Raw genomic sequence first — 20,313 nt, forward strand, 5'->3', positions numbered from 1 at the left:
GCATCAATTGATTGAACTTGATCGAATTTTGGCGTGACTGTGAATCTTGAATTCAAAACAAAACAAAACAAAACAGAAAAAATAAAAGGTATCATTTCATTTTGATATTTTGGTGGATATCGATCGATCAATCAATCAACGAATTTGAAATTTTTTTTATTTGTTTTTTTTAATTATTATATCATCATCAACATCAACATATGGTCAATATGTTCTTTTTTTTGCGGCATCCACATATGTTTGTTGTGTGTGTGTGTGTGTCAAATGTTGACAATTTTCATATTTGAAAACAAAACCCGAACCTGACCTTTTTTTTCTCTCACTCTATATTTTCAGCTATTAAATAAAAATGGAAATTTAATGACCCAAAAAAACACAGAACAAAAATTGTCCATCATCAATTTTGACCATAATCATCATCATCATCATCATATGAAAAAAAGTTGAAATTGATTTGACAAAGTCAAATTTGTCCACCCCACACAAACACACGAATATTATGTGTTTGTCATCATCATCAATGAATTTCGTTTGTTAAGCGGTGTAAATATATCGATCGATAGTTGTGTGTGTGTTGTTTGGTATCTATCTTTGATTTCAACAACAAAAACAACAACAACAACAACAAACGAATAATAACAACAACAATGACGCGATCATTGAAATTGAATGCAAGTTAATTTACTTGGACAGAATGATTGATTACATTTTATTTCTTCTTCGTATTACGAATTTATACCATATATACCATAAAATGGCGACAAAGACGTTTTTTTTGTTACTTTTGCTGAGACGAAATTTGAGAGAAAGAGAGTATGAGCTTTGGGAAAAAAATTATAAAAAAAGGATCTCAACACCAGAAATATCCGAAATTTATCCGATACGGGATGAAGATGAAGAAGTAAAAAAACTACAAGACAAAAGGCTCTCTCTCTCTCTCTCTCTCTCTCTCTCTTTCTCTGTTTTTTTTCTGATTCTTTTTCTCATTATGTGACAGGAACATACACCACACACATCACACACGAAAAAAAGTAGTAGTGGAAAACACAACTAGATCGCGCATACCCGCAATGATGAAAATGAACCATCAACCAACAACAACAACAACAACAGAAAAAAAAGCAATTAATCATTCGGGTAGTTGACAGAATCAAAAAAGAAAAAGCAAAAAAAAAATTGGTATGGGGGTGTGCATTCGTTCGTTTGTTCGTTAGTTGGTTGGTTTGTGAGGCATTCGATGATGAAAATAAAATAACAAAAAAAAACTTATAGAATTTCACAATTTATCTCGGGTACACAAAAAAAGTGTATCGAGCTTTTATTTATTATTTTATCCATCGAATGGATTGAATCAAATTGAAAACCGGAAGATCGGAACAGGAACCGACAACAATGAATTAAAACACACTAATCAAACTGATAATTTTTTTTTCTTCTTTCTCATATCGATCTTTGGTGAATAATAAAAAATATTTCCTGATTCCTGAATTCTGATTCATCATTCAATCTATCAAGAATCAATGAGATTATGTTGTGATGCTAGCTAATGAAGGGGTGGAATTTTGGAACACACACACAAACTTTTTTTTCACCACCACTGATGTGATGTGTATATGAGACTTATGAAAACGTAATTACACAATGGAAAGATGTGATAAAATGTTCAAAAATGAATGACTCGTTAAGATGTATAAAGGGATATAGATAGTGTATGTGTGTGTAAACAGAGTGAAAAAAAACGATCAAATGAGAGAGAGAAAAAAAGGGGAAAAAACTTTACTTTGTTTGAATATCACTGTTAATATATTCGTTATAAATTTAAATGAATGATTACATTCTCTCTCTCTCACTCTCTATCTTTTATTTTCACTGTTATGAAATAAAAGTGAAACGAATCTTGTGTTGAATATAAAATAAGAATGATGATGATGATGATGAAACTTTTTTTTTCAATGTTGGTTCAACATTTTTAAACGATCATTCATCAACCGAACAGACCATCAACGACGATCATCATAGGAGAAAAAAAAGGCTCAAACCAAAAAAAAAATCACTGGAATGATCCAGGAACTAGCAATTAAAATTGTTCAAATATTATTATTATTATTCAAACATTTGCTGCCTTGAATTTTTTTTTTTTTTTTTGATCTTGATTGAAAATGTAGCAAATTTCAAAATCATCATCAAAACCCTCCATCTGAAAATGTTGGCCATAGTAAAGCCGGAGGGATAGATTTCTTTTGTTGATTTGATTGATTAGGGTAGCGGTGATGGTGTATGTGTGTGTGTGTGTGTGTGTGTGTGATCATCTGATCTAATCGGATGATGATGATTGTTATTGCAACTAATGTTGCAACTGCAAAAAAAACGAAAGGCAACGACCCAAAGACAACCAAAGAAAAAAAAACAGAGCTGCACCTGTACCAAACAAAAAAAAATCGATTTCAAAATTTGATTTGGCCATTTCTTCAAATATCTTCATAATATTCAAATCAAAAAAAAAATGAATTTTTCAATTCAACAACAACAACAACAACGACGAGAAAAAATTTTCTGATTTAAATTATCATCAAAACTTCCGAAACAAATTAGAAAACAAAAAATTTGGTTAATTCACAAGAAAAACAGGGGTGGTGGTACTAATAATCATCAGAATAATGATCCAAAACATTTCCATAGGACCTAAGCAACAATGAATGAATGAATGAAAAAAAAATTCAACGAAAAAAAACCTAAAATAACGAATGTGTTTTTAATTAGATCGTATAACACACACACACACACACACACTGTGTTACAAAAAAAAAGATTTCTGTTTTGTTCGAGATAAAGTTGCTATTTTTTTTATTATTATTATTCACCATCATCAACATGAATTTCGTTCATGATTGTGATTCAATGATGATGATGATGATGATGGCAGCAAGCGAGCAAAAAAAAAAAAATTTTTAGCTTGTGTATGTGTGTTGGATAATTAAATGGATACGGTAGATGTGTCACACACACACACACACACACACACATACACACGCACTCATATCACAAGAATTCTTTTATGGTGTCGTATGGAATCAGTATTTTTTTTTCTCGGTTGTCGAGTGTGTGTGTGTGTGTCTGAATTTAACCCTTTCGTTACTCATTTATACAAGGTTTAAATGAATGATTCTGATACATTATATAAAAAGGCAGTGGTGGTGATTGTTGTTGTTGTTGTTTTTTTTTTAGATTTTGCTGCTCGTAGTCGTCGTCGTCGTCGTCGAGAATATTCATTCATATTCATCGATTTGAAAAAAAGCAAAGTAATGAAAGTAAAAAACCGACTACGTATTATATAAGAGTAATTATCAACGAGTGAAAAGTAAAAGATTATTACGATATTATAATATTCTACAATTCAAGTTTCTCATTTCCATTGGTGTGTGTGCGCGCGAGCGATAGGCTCTTTCTATGAGACATTGCAAATGGAATGATGATGATGATGATGATGTTCAATGGCACAAATGATTAATGATTACGCGGTCATCAGACGGTGAATTTTGTTTTATTTTTCTCTCTAGTTTCTGACAAAAAAAAATTGCAATTTTTTCTTCGTTTTTAGTCAACTAATAATCAAAAAAAAAAATCAGCAGAAATCAGAAGAAATATTCAGCTTTGTAACAAAAAAAAAAAAAATAGTGATAAAAAGTGACATCATTCAGCTAAATTTATGAAAATTACTTCGGGTCTGGAAATATCTGGTGTTTTGGATGGAAATGGTTTCATTTCTAAAAAAAATTACTGCAAAAAAAATTCTAGATAGACAAAAAAAAATTAAAAATGACAGAATTCAATGATTATTATGGTGTTTTGTCCTCTCACTCTCTCTCCGTGATAATCGAAAATTGAAAATGAAAAATTATTTGATTATGAACAATTCAACAATAGCAACAAAGAGATTAGTTTTTTTTCGTAATTCTAAATGTTCCCAAAAATAGAACAAAAAAAATCAATATTATCGAACCAAAATATAGAAAAATTATGTCATCTATTTTCATATATACTCATATGACATTTGTATAATAATAAGTTTTCATCATCATCATCATCATCATGCTATTGTTCCTGGATCAATAGGATGATGATGATGATGATGTGTTTGGGTAGTAAATTAAAGTCCAGCTTTATAATAATGATGACAATTATTGGCCCGTAAGCACATCATCATCATCATCATCATCATCAAAATGTCAAAAGCTAACCAACGAAAAAAAAATTAGAATCAAATGTCAATGTGGTGTGTGTGTGTGTGTGTATGGGTGGGGCGAGTGCGTAATTTTACTGAAAATGATGAGTCAGTAGGGACCTTAGTGGATCATCAATGATTATGATCATGGTATAATTGTTTTTCAAGCAACAACAAACAAAATGAAAAAAAAGAATGAACAAAATGAAATAGTGGACATCAGGGAAAGAATAAAAAAAAAATTGATTCTGATCAACCACCACACACACACACACACACATACCTATTTGTTGATGTTGTCGTTGTTGATGATGATGAGGATAATGTTGGTAATCCAAGAGCTGCAGCAGCGGCTACAAGCTGTTGTTCACGTTCACGTTCACGTTGTTCACGTTCTCTTGATGATATTGATGTTGTTATCGGTGTTGTCGTTGTTGTTGTTGTTGTTTGATGATGATTCTGGTTTGATAATGAATTCTGTTGTTGTTGTTGTTGTTGTTGCTGCTGCTGCTGTTGATGTTGTGCAGCGGCTGCTGCACTTAAATGTTGTAAAAATGGAAATGCAGCTGCAGTATAACCATTTGCAGCTAACATTGCTGCTGCCGCTGTAGCAGCCGTTGCGGCTGAATTTGCTGCCGCTACTGATGCCGATGTCGTATGATTCACATTGCCACTATTCAATTGTTTTAAATCGAGATCTGATCGTAATCGATTATGAATTGATTGTATTGAATCGTATAGCGATGTTCTATTATGCTTCTTTCGCTTACCATAATCGCATTCCAAATCGGATGATGAATATCTGGCTTTTTTATTATTACCACCACCATTACTACCGCCATTATTATTAATATTTTCATTGCCACCACCAGTACCACCACCATTGCCATTATTTGAATTATTATTCGATACAGCAGCGGCTGCTGCAGCTGCACTAGTAAAACCCAATAATGGTAATAAATTATTGGCCGCTTGTTGTTGTTGTTGTGATGTTGTCATATGCGATCCTGGTACGGTACCATAATTTCCTGGTTCTGGACTTGGTATTCCTGAACTACGTTTAGGTGGACGACCAGGCCTATTTTTTTCATAATCAAAAAAAAAAAGAAAGAAAATATGATCAGAATATTCTATCATCCATTGAAAATAATGCAAGAATTTTTTCAAAAATACAAAAAAAAATCAAAATCTCAATGGGAAAAAAACATTAATGAATCAATAATGGATATCCGGATACTAAGAACCAGATGGAATGGAAAAAAAAACATTTGCATATGTTTGTGTGTGTGTGTGTGTGATGAGCAAACAAAACAAACAAACAAATATCAAATGAACAAACATTCAAAACTTGAATAATAATAATAATATATTATTACCGTTAGAAAAAACAAAGGTGCAAACATTCACACACACAAATACACCACCATCACCATACAAACTGAAAATCCACCCACCCACACACACACACACACACAAACAAACAAACAAACACCAAGAAAAAAATAAATAAATAAATGTTTGTCATCATTCAACATCCTTGTCATAAATATCAAAAGCTAAAGCTAAGCTATTTTGGCCACATTAATTTGGAACAAACACACACACACACAGACACTGAAAAAAATGGATCAATATATAACCGAAAAACGTATGTCACACACACACACATACATTTGTATAGAAAGTTTATTCTTTTTCGCAAAAAAAAGAGAAAAAAAACCAATAATAATAAAAATTAATAATTAAGCTCGTCATATAATGTTGTTGTCGTTGTTGTTGTTGTTGTTATTGTTTTTCCGCTTGTTTATTTTTGTCGTTCCAACAGAATGGAACGAAAAAAAAATTGGTCCATTTTTGATGTTTACATAAACACCAACGGTGTGTGTGTCTTCGTCTTTATGTTGTTCTAATATTTGGAAGGTTTTAGCTCACACAAACACATAAATTTATCACCAAAAAAAAAAATTGTCCATAAGTTAGATTTGTATGAATGGATCGATTGATTATAATCCAGAAAAAAAATATTATGTATTATATTACACATTTTTTTCCGTAAAATCTATGTGTGTGTGTGTGTGTGTGTGTGTGGTAAAATCCATAGGCGGTTTGTTGGATCAATGGTTATATTTATTATTATATAAACGTACACGTGGCATGATCGAGATCAAATTTTCGACATTTAAATGATATAATAAAACACACACACACACACACACAATATACACACTAAAAACATTTTCATTTCTCATGAGGTGGCCATGATGGCCTGATTCGATAAATAAAACTTTTCTTTCTTTTATTTTCTTTCTTTTTGGTCCACCTTTTTTTTCCCAACTGAAACTAAAATGTTTTCATCGTTGAAAAATATCATCAGAATATATATATATCTTCAATAACGACGTTGACTTGATGATGATTTTTATTGTTTTTTTTCTACTACTACTACTCATTTCATTCAATTTAGGGTCATTATTTTCATTCTTTGTTGATGATAATAATAATAATAATAAATGGCATCCACACCACTTTCCACACACAGAACCAGATCCACAGATTCAATCAATTATTTATTTATTGCACATTTAAAAACATATAGAGAAATAAAAATGAATAAATATAAAACCATTGTAAATTGATTATTACAACGACTACAAAGTGTTTGTTTGGTGTGTTGTTGTTGTTGTTGAATTTCGATTGACTAAACACTTTTTTCTTTCTCTCTTTTGTTTCTGGAACAATTTTTCTACATCGATATTATTATTGAATGAAATGGGCTCAATAAATTTCAATTTATAAAAACAAATATTTGTGAAATTCAGACTTTTTTTTTTGCTCAAACAAAGTAGAGAGAGAGAGAGAAAGAGAGTGGTAATCGATGATTTTATTGGAAATAAAATGGATTTCAGGAAGGGGGCACAATATGAATGATGGTTGCGATTTTGTTTATCGAGATAGATAGATAGATAGATAGAAAGAGGAAAATTCCAAGGCAAAATTTTCTAGTTTTTTTTCAAACTTTAAATAACAACAACAAACAAACAAACAGATGAACGAATGAACTAACGAAAAAAAAGGGAAAAGGAAAAAGACAACAGAAAAAATTTTCATCTGAATGAATGAATGAATGAGCGAATGAGAAACGAAATGAATTGAAAAAGAATTTTGGCTGGTTTTTTTTTCTTCATCATGAAACGACAAGAATACTGTTTTATTTTTTTAAAAAAAAAACATCACCAGGATGATTGATCGATTTGATTCGACAGAACGAGAGAAAGAGAGAAAGAGAAAACAAAGTTATTGTTCATGAATTCGATATTCGCGTTCAAATGCGAATATCGAATTCATGCGATAGAATCGATGGAGAGAGAAAAAAAAACGACCGGCAGCATTAGGCTTGATTCTTGTGCAACAATAAACGAAAGAAAGAAAAAAATTTTTTTTCCATTTAATTTTTTAAAATAAATTTGTTACGGAAATTGTATGTGACTTGTATTGTGTGCGTTTTTTTTTTGTTTGTTTGGTGTGTGAATGAAATTTTTCAATTCAAAAAAAAAAATTTAAAACGAAAATGGAAAAAAAATCAAATTGAATTTCTGGTGTTTTTTGTTGTGGTTTTCATCTAATTTTTCTTTTTTTTTCGCCTCACTTTCAATGGATATCTGGAAATGTACACCATTTTATGATTGAAAACAAAAATCACCGGTCGGTCCCAAGAGTAGTTTTGTTGCTGTTATGTTGTTTGACTTGTAGTGTTGTTTTTTTTCTCTCGTTTCTGGTACGGTTTTTTTTTGGTTTGGAACTTAATATTTTTTTTTTATTCTGAGGGATTCACTCGATTTGATGATATAATGATGATGTGTAATATAAATCATTATTGACTCATGTGTGTCTGCAAGTGGAAATGTTTGCAAGTCCAAACAAAAAAAAAAGAAACGAAACGAAATTATTATTTAATCTGGAAAATAATCGATTATCAGCATTTGACATTACCATCATCAGTTTGTGGCCAAATGGCCTGAAGGACATAGTATTGGACTTGTTTATGATTTCAGTCGTTTTGTTATTGTTTTTCTCTATCTCTGTCTATGTGTATGTTTGTGTTTGTGTTTCTGATTGATGATGATAACAGTCCAAACACATATATAGGATATAATACCGTTAGGTTTTCATCATCATCATCATCATCATCAATTTTTGTTTTGTAAAATTTTCCATTAATACAAACAAAGATGATCAATCGATGGATCGATAAATAAATATTCTCGATATTCATTCATCATCCAACCATCATCAACATGATGATGGTGATGATATAAATGAATTGAATAAATAGAGTAAAAAAGAAAAAAACAACAACAACAACATCGTATATCATGACAAAACAAAAACATTAAATGAAAAACAAAGTTTTTTATAAAGTATGTTTTTTTTCGATGGACAAAAAATTGATTGTAAATATTTACATAATAAACACTAAAAGATGAAGTTGATGATAATAATCAAATCTATGCAGAATAAAATAGTTAAAAAAAACGTTATTTTCAAGAAATCTAAATCCATTCATCAAGGTAATAGAAGATTTAGATTTAAATTGCAACAAAACAATCAAATGAGATGAGATGATCACGTTTTCATGTTTTATGGTTTATATTTTCTATTATTTGAATGGTTAATGGTTTCAGTGGAACAGTTTGACATTCGAATTTCTGATGAATTCACATCCATCATCATCATCATCATATAATTTGGAACGAGGATGATGATGATGAAAAAAATATGTTCCAAAAATAAAAATTCATTCCATATTGAACAAATATTTAAATTCAAGATTAACAATCTTTGAATTACAAATAAAAACATTATTCAGTTTTTTTGAACATGATTTTCCAATTAGACCACATTTATGTCTATCACTTGAATGAAAAAAAAATATTTCTAAAATATCTGGAAATTTGTCAGAAAACTTGAATGTTTTTTTTTTACTTTCGAACGAAAAAAAAAAACATAAAAATTGGACACACTTATTCATTTTTTAAGTGTGCGGTTTGTTTGTTTGTTTGTTTGTTCGTTTGTTCGGTTATCATCATCATCATCATCATCAACATGGCCGATATAAGTTGATTTTGGAAAAAAAACTAAATTTTGATATCTTCACAATCTGTTGTTGTTGTTGTTGTTGTTGATTTTTGACAATACAATAATCTACGGAAAAAAAGATGGGCAAACATAAAAAAAAACTTACAATGACCCTGTGTGTGTGTGTGTGTTTGATTTCTATATCATTCGCCCATTTTTTTTAATGATTACACGGATACATATGCAAAATTGGCCTCAATTTACGAACAAACAAGCAATGTGTGTGTGTGTGTGTGTGTTTGTGTATTCGTTTGCCATTGTATTGTTCGACAATCAATGAATTGTGGAAATGGAGCAATTTAAATTATGGTTTTAGTGGGGGGATGTTGTGTGTGTGGGTAAGATTGAATAAATGTATGCACATCCATCCATCAGAAAAAGCAACAAATGTTCTGTTTCTTTTTTTTTTTTTTTTGGTGCATGATGATGTTGATGATGATGATGGTCACCATGTCTAAATTCAAAGAATCGTGACATTGAAAAAAAAACGGATGGTATATGGTACACACACACACACACACACGAATTTCAATCTAGAGAGATAGAAACCGACTTTGATCGACAATCACCACTAACCAATGACACACACACACAAACATATTGTGATCGAGTTGATCGAGTGGTATAGTGAAAACAACAACAACAACAGAAATGATTTTTAAATGGGCAAAGATTTATCAATTTCAGATCCAACCAAAAAAAAAACGAATTGAAATGAAAATGGAAAATTTTCAAACAAAATGAGCATCTGCATATCATGATTCCAAATTGCCAAATGTGTTGATGATGATAATCACAACACCGAGAAAAAAAGAAAGAAAAACGAAAAACAAATTAGCAATTTGATTTTGATTTGATTTCAATGAAATAATCGCTGTTGATCATCGAGATGGCTATCTATCTGACTACAAATCTATTCTTTTTTTTGGGCAAACAATTCTTTCTATTTTGCAATTCAAAATGAAAATGGATTTGTTTGCGAAGAAACAAAAATTTTGATCACGAACAACAAAAAAAATATTGTGATTAACTTTTGACATTTTGCATACATTCATGTACAAATACAAGTGTGAAAATTTTTGCAATTGGCAATTAAATCAATAGAATGGCCAGAAAAAAAACCAACATTGATTGGTGATCATCTTATCATTGTAAATGATTTTTTTTTTCGTTCGTTGTTGGTTGATGGCCAAATTACATTTTGGTTTTTTTTTCTCATTTGCAAAATTTGCAATTGAAATTGTGTTGTGATTCACAAGGACACAAATACATACACACACACGAATTATCTCATTTGCACATTTCTTTGTTTTTTGTTATTGTTGTTGTTGTTGTTGTTATCTATTATTTTATTATGATGATGCGATGGAAAATTTTAATCAATTAATTTATTAATTAATCATCTTCATCATCATCATGATTAGCATTTTGCCAAACAAAAAGCAAATTCATCAACATGTCGATATTTTATTGATGAAAAATTAATCAAAAAAAAAAAAATGATTGAACTGAAAATTGAATTTCAAGCCAGAAAATAACTGTAAATTTTGCATGCATTTTACAAGAAAAAAAATTGAACTTTTTTTTCAGTTTTGATTTGTGAAGCAAAAAAAAAAGAAAAATTATCATCATTATTGCCGTGTTATTGTTTTGAGATTGATTTTTGACAATTCCGTCAAAAAAAATTTTTTTGAAAAGACCTGCCGCCACCACCACCATCACCACCAACCGAGAGTGATGAGATATTATTACCTTTTTCTCTGTGTATATACAAAAAGTCAAAGTCTGTGTTTTGTGTGTGTGTGTGTGTGTGTATGTTTGACATCGGCACGATCCGATTCGATTCGATCCGATCGATTGTCGAATGAATGATGAATGTTGGAACACAAATTGTTGTTCAATATAAAATATCGAAAATGATGATGATGATGATGAAAACGATAAACACACACGATTGCAAAAAATAAAAATGGTCATCACGATTTGAATAGGTTTTTTTTTCATTTTTTTTTTTGATGAAACATTAAAAAACTCATCATCATCATCACCATAACCAAAATATGATACAAAGATGAGTGGCGAATTTCATTGATGATGGATAAAAGAAAAGAAAAGAAAAAAAACAAAAATCATCTGAATCATATAGACAATTTAATTGAAAAAAAATGAATCTATTTCAGTATGTATGTGTGTGTGTGTGTGTGTGTGTGTGTGGTTGATCTGAATACCAGATCTGGTAGACAAATGAAAAAAAAATGGGCAATCATCAATTTTGAACCAATCATCATCATCATCAAACTGATATGGCACAGGAAAGATGAAAACATTTTTGCAATTACAACCAATCAAAAAAAAAAAATATTCGACGACATCATTGTATGATGATCATGCTCATCATCAGAAGAAAAAAAATCATTCAATGATGATTGACTGACTGACTTACTGACTGATTGATATTCCATTAACAATAACAACAACAACAACAACAACAACAATGGACAAATTGGAAAACCGATGATGATGATCATATCAAATATCATATCTTTCTCTTTGTATATGTCTGATAATCATTAAATTGTTGTTTTGTTTTCTATGGATATCGAGAATTCATCTATTAATAGAATCTATCTGTTTTATTATATGTCTGTTGCTACACAATATATGATTTCTATGATTATTATAGATGATTTTATGTTTAAATGGAATTTAGTTTTTTTTCCAACCAATTTCCAGTTGTTTTTTTTTCATTGCTGTTTTTGTTGTTGTTGTTGTTGTTGTTGATGAAATACCTATCATGGAAACAAATAAACAACAAAGTGAAAAAAAAAATAAAAACAGCATAAACATGATTGGCCTGTCAACTAATTTTTTTTCCTCTCTATGTTCGGCATTTGAAGGTTGTTTTTGTTGTTGTTGTTGTTGTTGTTTGGAATTAGATATATGGAATGGAATTGAATCAAAATTGGATGTTTGAGCCATAAAGAAATGATGATGAAAATTTATAATTGAAAATGGATTTTTCATTTCTTTTCAAAAAAGAAAAAAAAATCCATTTTCAATTCATTCACATCAAAATGAATGATGATGATGATGATGATGATGAAATTGATGTAAATTAAATGTCAGGCAAAAAAAAAATTTTTTCAAATCTTTGAAGAAAATTTTTTTTTCGACACTTTATTATTGTGTATGGCCAATACAATGAAAAACAAGAAAAAAAAATTTTTGATTCGACTATTCAAATTTCAATGTAATTCAAAAATGATGATGATGATGATGATCATTGCAATCATTATTTTCATTCATTGTAATCAAATAATGATAATGGTCAGTGGGGAAAAAAAATTAAACCTTTTTTTTTGTTCACCAATTGCGTTGGTGGTTCTATATTCAAAAATTTATAACACTTGAACAAAAAGGCGTGTTTTTTTTTCTTCAAAGAAATCAGCATTGCAAACATCAAATAGCAAATGTACTTGTAATTGTCAGTGGACTAATGATTGTACACCAATCAACTATTCTCAAATGTTCAATTACAAATTGTTCAACAGATTTGATGAAAAAAAAACTAAATTCAAAATAATTGAAATCAACACGGACATGATCATATTATTTGACAGCTTTTTACACACATTTAAATTGTTTGTTTGTTTGTTGTTTTGAGTTGAAAATTGCAAGAGAATTGAGTGTTTTGAAATGTCAAAATATAAAACAAAACGAAAATCATTTCATTTTCCTGTTATTGTTATTCATATCACACACACACAAAAAAAAAGGGCGTAATCACATTAATTAAACGACGAAACAAAACCAAACGGATTGATCTGATGATCACTGTACAAAAATTCTGCCCGAAGCGATTACGGATCAATACTGGCGAGGAAAAAAAATCATTTCATTTCTTTTGATTTTCAATTTTGAAAACAAGAGAAAAAAAACTGGTCCTAATCATTTTCAATTTGACACCCAATTTTCAAGCCAATTGTCATTAGTCATTACTCATTTAGAATATTGTGAATATTGAAAACAAAAACGAAAGAAAAAAAAGTTTTCAAATGTAAAAGTAATAATTATCATCTGTAATTGTTTTTTTTTCTGTATTTCATTTTCAATGAACCAAAGAAAATAAAGAAAAGAATCGATGGGCGTTTCAACAACAATTTTCTACTCAATTAAACCTGTGTGTGTGTGTGTGTGTGTCAGTTACCAATTTATTATTTTTTTTTTCAAAGTTGAAAGAAAAAAATTCTCAATTTGAAAAGATTTATGATTCAGAAATGAAAAAAATGGGAATGGAAAACAAAACAAAAAACAAAAAAAAAATTTTTGCCATTGAATTTACAATTAATAATACTAAAACACTGAAACAAGGTAAACACTGACACTGACACTGACACACACACGCAGATATTGAACAAATCAATGTGAAAAAAATAAGAAATTCTTGCCAAGTCAAACCACATACATACACACAAAGAATGAAAATCAAATCAAAAATTAGGGATGGAAAAAAATTTACCCGACAGCAAATCCGGCATTTCGATGCGGATATTATTGAAATTCATATTTTTCATTCACTCATTCATTCATTCATTCATTTATTTATATGTAATTCTCACATTTATTTTTTTTTCCTTTTCATTCGATTTCAAATGGTAATGTTCATGGCATGATAAATATAGTTATATTGTGCACAAAATACCGTATATCATCATCATCAACATCAGGATTGGTCACCATTATTAAGGCGCCAATCAAAATAGCACACACACACACACACATACAGAGTGAATTCAAAACATTTGAAACTTCGTTTCATTTCTATTTAAACAATTGATGATAATGATAATAATGGTGGCCATCATCATCATCATCATTTTGATCATCATGATATCCAAAAGATCATGATGATGGTGGCCATTGTTTTTGCTATCATCTTAATCATGATGCACAGATGATCAGTGGTCGAGATGATCATGTTTTTTTTTATTATTTTCATTACACAAACAAACAAACAAATATAAATAAAAATAAATAAAACAACCGACCAACCAACCAGTTTTTTTTCTCTCTGCAAACCAGAATAATTATCGATGATAAATTATATTAATCTAGTTTATTGACTTCTTTTGGATGTATCGAATGAACGAAAAAAAAATTAAATTTCATCAAAAAAATAAAAAAAAATAAATATTCAAATACAACCACCACTACTACTGCTACATCATTGTATTTCAATGTGTATAAAATAAAAACAAAACAAAAAAATCCGTAGGAAGTTACTGTTGTTATCTCCAATGTTGTTGACCGTTTTTCGTTCTATAGATAGATAGATATATATCTCTTTAAGGCAGATGTAACATTAGATGCTGATCATGATGATGATGATGATGAGCAAGACTAAACAACGAACATAAACAAATTGAGTTGTTGTTGTTGTTAGTCTTGTTATTTGATGTTGATGATGACGACGATGAAGAAAATGAATAGCCTGAGAATGGTGAGGTTTTTACTTCAATTCATACTTTGATTCAATTCTTCAAATAAAACAATATGGCCACCCGAAAAAAAAGCTTTTTTGACCATGCTGTGTGTGTGTGTTTGTGTATGTGATGTTGAATTTCCATGTTTTTTTTCCATTCATTCATTCATTCAATATTCACTCACTAACTATAAGCTGTATATTGAGATAGTTTTTTTGTTGCTGTTGTTGTTGTTGTTTTCAATTAAACAATCTCAAATTTCATTTAATTTATTGGCCAATTAATTGACTGCTGCTGCTGCTGCCAGTGCTTTTGCTGTTTTTTTTTTGTTCTCGCAGTTTGTCCTTTTCATAGTCTCATCATCATCATCATCATTTGAGATGAATGAATCAATGGAACCGAATTGAGATTTAAAAAAAAAAAACAAAACGAAACTGAATCGTTGTGTTTCTGTGAAATGTCTATTTATTGTTGACGTAATAAATTATTAGCAAAAAAAAAACAGAAAAAAAATGAGAACGTAGCACACTCAAACGTGTCCAAAAGTACCAGATCATACCATTATAATGATGGCTGTGTGTGTGTGTGCGTTTGATAATTGACATTGAGAGTAAGAGATTTGAGATTTGAAAATTTAATAAAAATTTGTTTATATTACTGATATATTAACCGTAATAATAAACATCATCATCACAAAATGAATGTGGAAAAAAAAATTTTTTTGAAACTTACCAACTTCTTGAATGGAATGTCCATTTTATTCCCAAATTTTTGATTGATTGTCATATGTGTTGTTATTATAATTATCCATCCACGCATAGAAGTGAATCATTGTATTTTTGTTTTTGTTTTTGTTTTGTTTTGTTTTTTTGTCGACAAAATCCAGATGATAAGTGCAATTGTAAACAAATCAACAAAGAAAATGGCCAATGATTAGTTTTCAATATTCTTATTATCAATGGTTAATTTTTTTTTAAATTTTTATTTTTTAACAAAAATAAAATTTCCTTACCGAGCAGTTGTACAATCTTTGTATAGTACATCGAAATCATTTGCTGATAGTAATTTACAACGATTCACACCTGGTTGTATTGCTCCTAAACCACGTAGAATTCGTACCTGTTCAACATTACATACGATCGGTACAATATCTAAACGCTGTGATGTGATTAATAATATGGTTAATATTAATTATGATGATTAGTTTTTGTAGAAAAAAATAACATTACCTTAAGTTTAGTATACACTGTATGGAGGCCACCAACCAAATGTTTCAAGAATAATTCAAATGCCTGTGGTAAACAAAGTAGATATTCTCCTTGACGATTTGCAGCCAAAAATGCTGCAATACGATGTCCACGATATTCAATAAGACGACATTCATTAGTTGCAACATATTGTGGTTGTTGTGAATGTGAACTATTTGATCCACTATTATGATGTGATTGTGGTGGTGAATAGAATGAATGATAGCCACTTCCTGTACCATTTCCAAATCCACCGCTACTATGATGTCGTGATGATTTCTCTACAGAATTTTTTTTTGTTTAGTGAAATAGTGAAAAAAAAGAATTCATATAATCATCATTGTATACAAAGATCATGGAGAACAAAAAAAAAATGCAAAAGAAATTCATTCAATACATTACAATCAACAACAAAAACAACAACAACAACAACAACAACGTTGTGTCTGAATACTGAGAAAATGATTATGGAATTTTTTTTTTCACTACTCAATGGCTAAATCCTTTTTATTCAATTTTTTTTTATTCCGTTCTCGATCTGACCCATTATATTAACAACACACACACACACACATACACACAGACACATATACTACTAACATTTTATGATCCTGAAACATCATCAACATCATTTATATGTTTCTTTATTAGACAAAAAATAAAACCACCGCTTAAACCACGCCAGTCTATCAGTAAGTGTTTGTATGTGTAAAATACTCAAGAATATAGTTTGTTGGCTATATCCATCCATCCATACCGATACACACACACACACACACACACACACATACCATTCATTCATCTAGTCATCCATCCATAACACATACCATAGCTATCCGATGGATAGGATATTCTGGTGGCTTATAGTTTTTTTTTCTTCTATTTTTTTTTGTTTTGTTTTTTTCCTCTCAAAGTGTTTGTTGTTGTTGTTGTTGTTGTTGAATATCTTTCAAAGGTTGCCATTGTATCTGGTTGTTTGGTTGTTTAGTTGATTGGTGGACACTACACACACACACATACACACACATCTGGTAACCATATCATCATCATCAATATTATGAACCGACTCACTGTCATCATCAACATCATCATCATCATCACCAAGAGCAACCAGAAACATACATATAGATACAAGGCGTGAGCTTAGCTTAGGTTGGGCTTTTGGGTTAAACCACCATATGATGAACCAAAATTGAATTGTATATTTAGAATGAAAAAAAAATAAACAAAAATCCCTATGAAACAATCTATCCATTCACCAAGAAAAAAAAACAGGATCATCAAGAATCAATGAAATGTCGACCCTGATTTGAGTGAGAAAAAAAAATATTTATCATCAATCTAGTAGAAATATTCTTGACTTGTAAACAAAAACAACAACAAAATGAATCATTTTTTGACACTTTTACATGCAAGGAATATTCTTCTTAACCGAAAGTCTAAATATATTGATAATAATCATATCATTCAAAAGAATTTGGTGAATTTCAACAAAACCAAACCAAACAAAATACTTACGAGCTGTTCTGAGATCATTTGGTGAATCCGAATGGTTACTTAGATCATCATCATCACTGATGGTTGATGTTGGACTACTATTTGCAGGTAATTGATGATGATAGCTTGAATGTCTTGGGCTTGGCGATACGGATACTTGAGACATTCTGTAATTGGTTGTAGTTGTTGTTCAAAAACAAAAGATCAATAATAAAGATGAGATCAATCAATATTGAAAACAGAAAAAAAAGCAGTGATAAAATGGGTGGGTTATGATGTATTATTATTATTATTATGATGTTATGGGCGTATTGTTTTTATTGCAACAAATGTAAAATATGTGGATATGTGGATGATTTAAATATATGAAATATGTCATCAACAATTGATTTGATGAGAATACGGACATAGAAATCAAAATACATAAAACAGAATAAATTCGAAAACAAGGTGTGTACGTATGATTTATTAGTACATTTATATGTGAATATGGTGGTGGGTGTGTACAATGATATCTTGTCACTATTTAAAAAAAAAAAAAACATCCCCACTAAAAAACAGAACAAATGATTTGAAAAAAAAACTTTGAATTCCAACAAACAAAACAAATGCAATGAATGAATGAAAAAAAGTTTTTTTTATAAACGTTTGCACACAATCGAATCTGAACACCAAATGAAACCGAAACAGAAACACAAACACAAACACATATACAGACATACAAAATTCGAATTGTTCCAACAAAAACGAAGAAGAAATGTATATATGTGCAACCAACACACACACACACAGTCACACATACATACATATAAATACCAGATATACAGATAGATAGATAGATACCAGAGAGAAGCAATAACTACTAAAACCAAAGTATTTTTTCTATTTTTTTTCCATATAACATATACATATATATCATCCAAAATGAATGTTGAAGCACACATACACATACAGACACAGAAAAAAAACATTGGAATAACAACAACAACAACAAAAAAATGAAGAACTTTAACACCGAATCACAAGAGACATACATACAATCGCAAACAGAAATAGAAAAAAAAACACACATATATACAGAGACAGTGTGTGTATGTATGGTATGTATAGAAGAAGAAAGATGCCCACCAGAAATAAAGAAAGAAAGAAGTATATTTGAATGAATGAATGAATATGAATTGTAAATGTGAATGTGAATGTGAATGCCAAATAGGAGAATAATAATAAAAAAAAAAGAGGCGAGAACAATCCAAAGTGGGAATGGATTTGAAATCGAAACGCAAACGCAAAACGTTAAAAAGTTTATTTTTTCAAATTACTATTTTTTTTTTTTGTTTCGATGATATAAACACCCAATGTGTGTGTGTACACCACACATTGAATTTATATATATAACCCAAAGAGAAGTATGTATGTATGTATGTGTGTGTGTTTGTCTCTCCCACTTTTTATATTTGTATTCTCTCTTTCTGTATCTCTCATTTGAACAGTAGAAAAAAATGGAAGAAAAAAAAAATTTTTCTGGGTTGCCACCATTTAGTTTTTTTTTCTGGTTTTTTTTTAAAAATATCTGTTTGGTTGGCTCATTCATTCATTTCATTTTATTCATTTTTTCATTCACATTTCAATCATTCTCAAATTCATTGGCATTCATTCATTCAATGTATGTGTGTCTGTGTTGAATATTCTTCATATTTCCACCAGTAGATAGATAGATGGATAGATAGATAGTGGATCCAGCGCCAAATTCATATGATTCAAATTTTTCGTTTTTTTTTGTTGGCCACCATTATCATCAATTGTATTCAATTTCAATTATATTACATTATCCATTATCATCACTATCATTACTAAGAGATGTAATGTGTCTTTGCTATATATATTGAGTATATGGAAAAGATTGTGTTCTAGTCTCTCTCTCTCTCTCTCTTTCCAACAGCCAGTTCAGTTTTTTTTCAATTTTTTTTTTTTTTTTTTTTGGTTCATTTGTCTTGTTTGTATATATATATCAAATACATTTTTTTTTTGGCTTTGTTATTCCTATGATGAAATATGCTGCCACTATACCACTACTATTAAACATCATCATGTATTAAAAATCAACTAAAACTTGTAATAAAAAGTTTTTTCCGTATTGTTTTTTTTTTCATGGAGAAACCAGAAACAAATAAAATGACAGTCAAAAAAAAAAAAAAAAAAAAAACAACCTGAACTCTACTGAACCGAATCGTCATTCAATACATACAAACATATTCAGTGTTCACGAATTATTTCTGCTGGTTATATTATATTTGGAATTGAAATATGAAAAAAAGAATACAAGAGACACACACACACTCATATATATAGAGAGAGAGAAGAAATAGAAATGTAAAGAAGAAGAAGACGAAGAAAAAGAAATAAAACTTCAACTCTAAGGATGTGTATAGCAATAGATAGTAGGATGGACAAAATTAGAAGAGAAAAAAAAATTATTTGAATTGAAATGATAAAATAGGTTTGTGTTTGTGTTCAATGTGCATGTGGAATTTAGGGATGTGGCATTTGTTATTCAAAATTTCATACATTCAAAATACGAATCATTCATACTATTCGTTCATCCTTTTTTTGCCATTCGGAAACGGAAAACAAGAATTCTCATATTGTTGCAGAATCTTTTACACGCATATTCCATAGAATTGCCTACTTTTTTTTATTCATTTTTCGAGAAAAACTTTTCAAGTAAAAA

At 29.8% G+C, this 20,313-nt stretch overlaps 1 protein-coding gene across 2 annotated transcripts in view; it reads right to left on the minus strand.

The window, feature by feature from the left end:
* The window catches only part of LOC124498343 (uncharacterized), a 29,512-nt gene extending 10,906 nt beyond the window's left edge, over window positions 1-18,606 (minus strand). The window contains exons 1-6 of one of the 2 annotated variants that reach the window (XM_075729271.1): window positions 17,607-18,606; window positions 16,071-16,369; window positions 15,854-15,999; window positions 15,574-15,576; window positions 4,993-5,300; window positions 4,506-4,920 (exon numbers count right to left, since the gene is read on the minus strand). In XM_075729271.1, coding sequence (XP_075585386.1) covers window positions 4,506-4,920; window positions 4,993-5,300; window positions 15,574-15,576; window positions 15,854-15,999; window positions 16,071-16,369; window positions 17,607-17,751 — 1,316 coding nt within the window. In that variant the 5' untranslated portion in view covers window positions 17,752-18,606. Of the gene's footprint in view, window positions 1-4,505; window positions 5,301-15,573; window positions 15,577-15,853; window positions 16,000-16,070; window positions 16,370-17,606 lie in introns of both variants that reach the window. The other variant, XM_075729270.1, reaches the window with a different exon arrangement.
* Between the last annotated feature and the right edge of the window lie 1,707 nt (window positions 18,607-20,313).

This window comes from Dermatophagoides farinae, chromosome 3 (assembly GCF_024713945.1).
Source record: "Dermatophagoides farinae isolate YC_2012a chromosome 3, ASM2471394v1, whole genome shotgun sequence".
In the NCBI taxonomy this organism is placed as follows: domain Eukaryota; kingdom Metazoa; phylum Arthropoda; class Arachnida; order Sarcoptiformes; family Pyroglyphidae; genus Dermatophagoides; species Dermatophagoides farinae.